Source organism: Syngnathus typhle, linkage group LG3 (assembly GCF_033458585.1).
Source record: "Syngnathus typhle isolate RoL2023-S1 ecotype Sweden linkage group LG3, RoL_Styp_1.0, whole genome shotgun sequence".
Classification (NCBI taxonomy): Eukaryota; Metazoa; Chordata; class Actinopteri; order Syngnathiformes; family Syngnathidae; genus Syngnathus; species Syngnathus typhle.
In genome coordinates, this window is record NC_083740.1 from 13,376,022 (window position 1) to 13,384,293 (window position 8,272).

Below are 8,272 nucleotides of genomic sequence, written 5' to 3' on the forward strand. Positions count from 1 at the left end.
TCAGACGCTTGCTCGATCACCTGCTCGTTTGCTGTCCCGTGCGCGCACGAAGCGCGGTGGTGAGCGCCCGGCGCGCTGCGGTTGCGCGACCGCACCAAATTAAGCTCCCTGCGCAGTGCGCACTGAGGTCCACTTAAATTTTAGAAAGTACATCAGGACTTTAAAAATATCTTCTAAATTTCAGCGACGGCTCTGTCACAATAATCGGCCAGCCCGGTGCAGTTGGGCGGTCGGCGGCGCGCTACGGTTGAGCGTTCTCTCGCACGCTCTCTCTCTCTCGCTCTCTCTCGCTCTCGCACACACGCAAACCGGATATCATACGGAGGCCGCCATTACAGATGCGCAGAACGGATGAGCAAGACACGTCAGCTATATAAAGAGCGAGAGTTCAGTTCTCTACCTAAATCCGTATTACAGGTAATATTTTATTTCACAACACTTTGCCTTGTTCCTTTCTTCTCTACTGTTCACTTCAAACACGCTCCATGCGCACGGAGCGCGGTGGTGCGTTTACGGGCAGTCGGAGAAATCAACGCCAACAAAAAAAATTACATCCAGCCTAGTTAAGACCATACCAAAGACTATAAAAATGGGACCCATTGCCTCCCTGCGTGTGTGACGATCATTGGGACTTAAAAAAAAAAAAAAAAAATGTAAAAAAAAAATTTATTTTTTTTTTTTTTTTTGTACCCATGTATAATGCGCACCCCGGATTTTAGGACAATAAATTAGTAAAATTTTGCGCACTATACACGGAAAAAAACGGTAGCGTATTTTCTGCACCATAAGGTGCACTTAAATGCCTTTAATTTTCTCAAAAAACATAGGTGCGCCTTTCAATATGGTGCGCCTTTGTGTGGACCAAATTTGTTTTGTGTGGCTTCCTTAATATAAAGGCGTAACATGAAGACCCGATGAACCAAAAAAAAGCAAAAAAACAGTCAGGGAACTAGACGTAGAGGAGTATGTAGCTCCGCCGCCATTGGTAAAGAAAAACTATCGTTTGTGCAAATCTGTAAAGTTGTTTTGTGTGGCTTCCGCCACACAGACGTAATATACAGGCACCCGATGAATCAATCAGAGGACACTACGTTTTATGTAGCTCGGGGTGGTAAACGAATCGGAGGACTGGACGTAACATGTAGAGGAGAACGTACCTCCGCCACCACTGGTAAATAAATACTATCGTTTGTGCAAAGTACGTACCTCCGCCGCCATTGATAAATAAATACTACCGTTTGTGCAAATCTGTAAAGTTGTTTTGTGTGGCTTCCGCCACACAGAGACGTGATAAACCGTAATAGGTAGACCTAATGAACCAATCAGAGGACATTACGTTTTACGTAGATCGGGGCGGTAAACAAATCAGAGGACTAACACGTAGAATACGACGTACCTCCGCCGCCATTGATAAATAACGTATTTTCCGGACTATAAATTGCGTTTTTTTTTCATACTTTGGGTGGGGGGGCGATTTATATGTGAATTTTCTCACGAATTTTCAAAATTCAAAAATCCGCGATGTAGTAAAACCGCGATAAATGAACCGCGATGTAGCAAGGGATTGTTGTAATCTGAACTGCAAATGCGGCGAATACGCGGCGGTGTTCTACATAAAGGACAAAGGATTCAATCACGGGATTTAATGGCTTGGAATGACAGAGATTGTTTGATAAAATTGTTGTTTATAATTATATGGGCCTGTGGAATATTTTGAAGTGTAACCGCCATCAGCGGCGCGCACCCGCCATTGTTGACATAAAGGACGATCGATGGATTTAATGATTTGGAGAAACACGGATGGTTTGATAATATTATTGCTTATATAATAGTTATTTGATATATACATACCGGTTTTTTTCCGTGTATAATGCGCCCCCATGTATAATACGCACCCTAAAAATGGCATGTTGATGCTGGAAAAAAGCCTGTACCCATGTATAATACGCACCCCAATTTCTTTCTTTTTTTAATTTTTTTTTAAGTCCCAATGATCGTCACACACGCAGGGAGGCAATGGGTCCCATTTTTATAGTCTTTGGTATGGTCTTAACTAGGCTGGATGTATTTTTTTTTGTTGCCGTTGATTTCTCTGACTGCCCATAAAGGCACCACCGCGATCAGTGCGGACATGTGAAAAAGGCGTGCGGACATGTGAAAAAGGCGGCTCTGTATGGGAGAGAAGTTGAAGAGGAATAAAAACACCCTTGGAAACCAAAACTTGCCCCTCGTCGTGACTCGGAGCCGCAACAAATGTTTCGGATTTGTGTAGGGTACATTGTGACAGCAAACGAGCAGGTGATTGAGCAAGCGTCTGATACGAGAGCATTGCGTTCGTATGGAGCGTGTTTGAAGTGAACAGCAGAGACGAAAGGAACAAGGCAAAGTGTTGTGAAATAAAATATTACCTGTAATACGCATTTTGTTATTTGCTGATTGAAACTGCTAATTAAACTGTGAATTGAAACTAATAGGAAGAAAACTGAACTCTCGCTCTGACGTGTCTTGCGCATCCGTTCTGCGCATCGGATCCATAGTGCGCATGCGCAGTGATACTGCCTCCTCCGTATGACGTCCGGTCCGCGATGGAGATTAAAAAACAAACAATATTTGACAATAACACACCATCAAGGATTGCACCATCGCATCAAACGATGTGTCGTCAATTACGAATTTTACTGACTAAGTGTGTTGGGCAGGATGGCTGAATGCGATGCGCGATTTACAACAAACAAGAAGAAAGGTGATTTCAAGTTTTATTTCGAGGGAGATTTGTCATGTCTCGGCCCCAGTTTTGCTATGTGTCTAGGTTGCCAGAGTTTCTGTTCGCATCGCCCCTCCCTTCCTGTGTCACCTCAATCAATATAACGTGTTTTGTATTAAAGTCCTGTCTGCCCCTCGCTCACCGTCGGATCATTGCATGTGTTACTGTCATGATGCCTGTTTGGTTTCTGTTCCTGTCTTTGGTAATGTCACCCTGTCTTTTTGTTCCACGTCTTTGTCGGTCAGTCCTGTTGTTGCTTTTGTTGTACCATGATTTCCCTGAAAAAAAAATATATATATTTTTTTTTTTGTACCCATGTATAATGCGCACCCCAGATTTTAGGACAATAAATTAGTTACATTTTGCGCATTATACACAGAAAATGATTTGGAGTGCCACAGATGGTTTTATTAAAGTGTTATTTATGTTATAATTATTCGGATAACTGTCAATGTTAGGTCAGGCCCGTTCTCAGCTCTTTGTTTGTGTTTATGTCACGTTAGCATACCGTATCGTTTAGCCTGTTGTTGCTCGTTCATGTCTGTTCTTGGTGTTGGATTTTGTCTAATAAATTTCCCCCCAAATGCGACTTATACTTCGGAGCGACTTATATATGTTTTTTTCCACTTTATTGTGCATTTTATGGCTAATGCGACGTACATCCCGGAGCGACTTTCAGTCCGAAAATTAGGGTAAATACTGTTGTCGGTTGTGTGAAGAAAACAGCATTAGGACCCTTTAAAATGGCAGACAAAGAAACATGCTTACGAGGCACAATTACCGTGATTTCCCACGCATAATGCGCAAGATTTAACTACCGTGATTTTCCATGCATAATGCGCAAAATTTAACTAATTTATTGTTCTCAAATCTGGTGTGCGCATTATGCATGGGTACAACATTTTTTTAAGAAAATCTCCCTCGAAATAAAACTTGAAATCACCTTTCTTCTTTAGTTTTTAATCTCCATCGCAAACCGGATATCATACGGAGGCAGTATCACTGCGCATGTGCACTATGGATCCGATGCGAATAGTCCTCTTCTCTTCTTGACTGACAATGAATGTGATAGTTTAATACAATCAGCAAATAACAAAATGCGTATTACAGGTAATATTCTATTTCACAAAACTTTGCCTTGTTCCTTTCTTCTCTGCTGTTCACTTCAAACACGCTCCATACGAACACAATGCTCTCGTATCAGACGCTTGGTTGACCTGCTCGTTTGCTGTCACAATGTACCCTACACAAATCCAAAACATTTCTTCGCTATCGAGTTTGCTAGCGCATGCGCAGTGATACTGACCGGCAGAATAACATCCGGTTGTTCCCTAAGATGATCTTTTTTCTGAAATAATTTTATGTTTACGGACTTGAGTAAGAGTCAAAATTTGGGTGCGTATTATACACGGGTACAGGCTTTTTTCCAGCATCGACATGCCCTTTTTAGGGTGCGTATTATGCACGGGGGCGTATTTTGCATGGAAAATCACGGTAGTGCTTTTTAGAAAGCCAGGATCATTGCAGAAGAGCAACAGGACAACGGCGAGACATTGACGAGAGGGAATTTGGCATATTTAATGGCAAACTTGCCTAACTGTTTCATTTGGATACAGAAGATGAAGACTTGGACGGATTTTCGTACGAATATCGATTAACAATGATGTGAGGACAGTAGAGTACATGGTTAAAAAGTAGAACAAAGTACAACCTAACTCACTGTCTTGCTCTTGACATTTTTTTGTTTACCCTAAGTCATGGCATGCATGCGCCCTGTAATAAGGTGCGCCCTATGTGTGGTTTAAATAGAAAATAGACCCCGCATTGAGTCTGCCCCTTTTAACCCGAAGCGCCTTATGGTGCGGCAAATACGGTGCTAGAAACTTACGATTTCCGTGACAGCTAGATGTATTGCTCACACAAAAAAATGTGTGATAAACCACGAAACTGCAAATATATAGCTTTTTATAACGTTTTGAGATTTTGACCTGTTTTGAGACTTCTCCCAGCATGCTTTGACCCAGGAAGGAAGCAGGATGGGTTTTCCCAGGTTAGCGGCCACAAGGTACTTTTTGCTGCCTACTTCGCCGGCGATAAGGTGGGTGACAGACACATTGAGATCTAGATAGACGCGACCGCCCATCAGCTGCACCAGATCCATCACCTCGGCCTGCAAACATACACATTAAGATAAATTCACCAAAATAAAGTGATAAACATAGAACTGATACAAAAATAACAAAATAATCACATTGATTAATTCAGTCTATTACCATTTTCATTTCCCCCAATTTAATATCATGCAATTTCATTATATCCAAGTATACCTGACATACAACTTGTCAATTATTCTGATATCCGCTTGGGTTTAGTAAAGTGATGACCAACCCGGGCTGTTTTATCCAGGCTGGTGCAGGAGATGGTGACGTTGGCCATGGCCATGTTGTAGACCGGCTTATCTGCTTTGGGCACACAAAGCTGCTGCTGCAGGCAGAACACCACCACCAGCGGACTCACAATACGACACCCGAGCTACACCATCAGACAAAAAAGAGGGACTATAACATCCAAAGGTCTCAGGTATGTGGGTGTTAACGCTTCAGAGAATGTGGGATGGGATATTACATTATTGCAGTGCTGGAAGGCGGGTGTGTCAAAGTCAGTGAAGATAAACAAAGATTTGTCCTTCTGGTCCATCTTTAACACAGCATCTTCATCAATCATCTTGATGTACTTTTCAGACTGCAGTTCCATAATAGCCTGAAAACATTTGAACACCAAGATCACATTAGCCATCTGTTGTGCATTAGTAAGGTTACAAAAATTCTAGGAATTTTCAAAGTTGTAACATTTCTATGAAAATTACTGGGAAATGTCCCACCCCGTTGGAACCCTATTAAGTCAGACAACTCTTCACCTCATAAGCTTTGGCAGCATACTCTGACGTGTGTCCTTTACTTCCCACAAACTTGACAATGAAGCCTTCAGCATACTCTTTGGACATGATGGACAACCTAAAAGGGACAAACAACCCGACGAAACATTTAAGGGCACCATTTAATAGATATCGGGTGAAATTTGATTATATTTAAAGTGTCTATTTTACCAAGCAATATAGCTAAATAACGGGATATTGAATCAAAACGTTAACGATAGCTCCACTAACATGAAGCTTACGCAGTCAACCCACTTACCTCCGACGGGGGCTCGAAATCGTCCAAAAATTATAAAAGAGGATAATTCACTAATTGTAACTGTCGCACAAAGCTTGCGCGAACTTCACAAAAACCTTAGTTGAAGAAAGAACCAATTAGCTAATACACTAACGAACAACCTCGTATTTGATCAAATATCATTTGAACTCATTTGTATTGGCGGGTAATTCGTCACGAATGTACCGAATACATTGACATTTCTTCTCCTTTGTCAATATCTGCATTCTAAGTTAGCCTTGTTATTCGCGCCACGACGTCACTTCCCCCGGGGTTCCAAGGTAATTAAACCGTAAGGAAACATTGGCACGCACGAACGTCTTGAGATATCGTACATTTGTATTATAGATCATTTGTTGGGGAAACAAAATAGGGAATACACTTTTAATTCGATCCTTTGTCAAATAACTCACGAAATTGTCACGTTCAAGTGTCACGTTTAATTGTCAAGTATTTATTTCTCGCCAAATTCACAAATACAAACAATTCAGGCAAAGATTGACAGAAAATTGCACAGTTTAAACAGTAACAAGAAACAAGAGAAAAAAAAATAAAGTGAAAATAGTATACTATGAACTAATAATTAAAAAATAATGTTGAGGATCTTATTCATGAAGAGCGGCTTCGCCAACATCATCTTCACTCTTTTAAGTATGTGCCCTGCGAGAATTTTGACGTCTAATAGACGTCTATTAGACGTCTATATGCTAACCAGACGTCTCGGCTAAAACACGTCTAAAAGTCGTCTAAAAGTGTAACAAATATAGACGTCTATGCGATATGCTAATGAACGTCGATCGCTGCGTGTTTACTTCACTTCCGGGGGGGGGTGCTAATGGGACGTCAAACGCTTCGTGTGGCGGACTCTAGTGTTCAAACTGAGAAGTGCAACAGAGTCGAGCTCAAGCTTCTTGTGCGGGCCATATTCAATTATGTTTTCAGAATTTGCTGCGGGCCAATAGAAACTGCGGCCCGCGGGCCGTAGTTTGGACACCACTGTTTTACAAGTAAAGACTGCTGCTTTGAGTTCACAGGGAGCCATGCTCCTTATTCACTGTACATAGTCTGCTCTCTAGCGGTAAAAACGTGAACTACAATGCTATGGTTGACGCCACACAATATAGGTTTCAAACTGTAACTGCCACTAAGGTGAGCTCTTGCAGCTCTAGCGATAGTTCAAAGTTTTACATACATAAAATTTAAGTGGACCTCAGAGCGCAGGGAGCTTAATTTTGTCCGAACACGCAACCGTAGCGCGCGGCCGACCGCTCAACTGCACCGCGCTGGTCGCATTGTTTTGACAGAGCGGTCGCTAAAATTCAGAAAATATTTTTAAAGTCCTAATGGACTTTCCAAAGTTTAAGTATCTTGGGGTCTTGTTCACAAGTGAGGGGAGGATGGAGCGCGAGACCGACAGGCGGATCGGTGCAGCGTCGGCAGTAATGCGGACTTTGTACCGGTCCGTCGTGGTAAAGCGAGAGCTGAGCCAAAAGGCAAAGCTCTCAATTTAACGGTCGATTTACGGTCCTAACCTCACCTATGGTCACGAGCTATGGGTCGTGACCGAAAGAACGAGATCCCGGATACAAGCGGCCGAAATGAGTTTTCTCCGCAGGATGTCCGGGCTCTCCCTTAGAGATAGGGTGAGAAGTTCGGTCATCCGGGAGAGACTCGGAGTAGAGTCGCTGCTCCTCCACGTTGAGAGGAGCCAGATGAGGTGGCTTGGGCATCTTATCAGGATGCCTCCTGGACGCCTCCCTGGGGAGGTGTTCCGGGCATGTCCCACCGGTAGGAGACCCCGGGGACGACCCAGGACACGCTGGAGAGACTATGTCTCTCAGCTGGCCTGGGAACGCCTTGGGATCCCCCGGGATGAGCTAGATGAAGTGGCTGGGGAGAGGGAAGTCTGGGAGTCCCTCCTGAAGCTGATGCCCCGCGACCCGACCCCGGATAAGCGGAAGAAGATGGATGGATGGACTTTCCAAAATTTAAGTGGACCTCAGTGCGCAGGGAGCTTAATTTCGTCCGATCGCGCATCTGCAGCGCGCTCACTGTCGCATTGCTTTAGGAGCGTCTGTGTTTTAGGATGGCTTTACTGCTTCCACTTCCTTCCTTTGGAGGCATGATTAGAGTTGATGCAATCCTCAGAGTAACGAGAATGAACGGAGTCAGTTGGCATGCGGTTCCTCACGGCTTATCTCGCGAGGTTTGACACCCCAATTTCGTCGGACATCCGGAGCAAAAAAAATCTCAAATTTCTTGTTCGAATACCGATTTGTTCGAGAAGCGGGACGTT

At 43.3% G+C, this 8,272-nt stretch overlaps 1 protein-coding gene across 1 annotated transcript in view; it reads right to left on the reverse strand.

The window, feature by feature from the left end:
* Positions 1-6,225, reverse strand: part of LOC133151691 (DNA topoisomerase 2-binding protein 1-A-like) — a 51,768-nt gene extending 45,543 nt beyond the window's left edge. Inside the window, exons 1-5 of the mRNA XM_061274933.1 lie at positions 5,959-6,225; positions 5,682-5,778; positions 5,390-5,524; positions 5,153-5,296; positions 4,753-4,934 (exon numbers count right to left, since the gene is read on the reverse strand). Of these exons, the coding sequence (XP_061130917.1) occupies positions 4,753-4,934; positions 5,153-5,296; positions 5,390-5,524; positions 5,682-5,768 (548 nt within the window). The 5' untranslated portion in view covers positions 5,769-5,778; positions 5,959-6,225. The remainder of the gene's footprint in view (positions 1-4,752; positions 4,935-5,152; positions 5,297-5,389; positions 5,525-5,681; positions 5,779-5,958) is intronic.
* Positions 6,226-8,272: the final 2,047 nt, after the last annotated feature.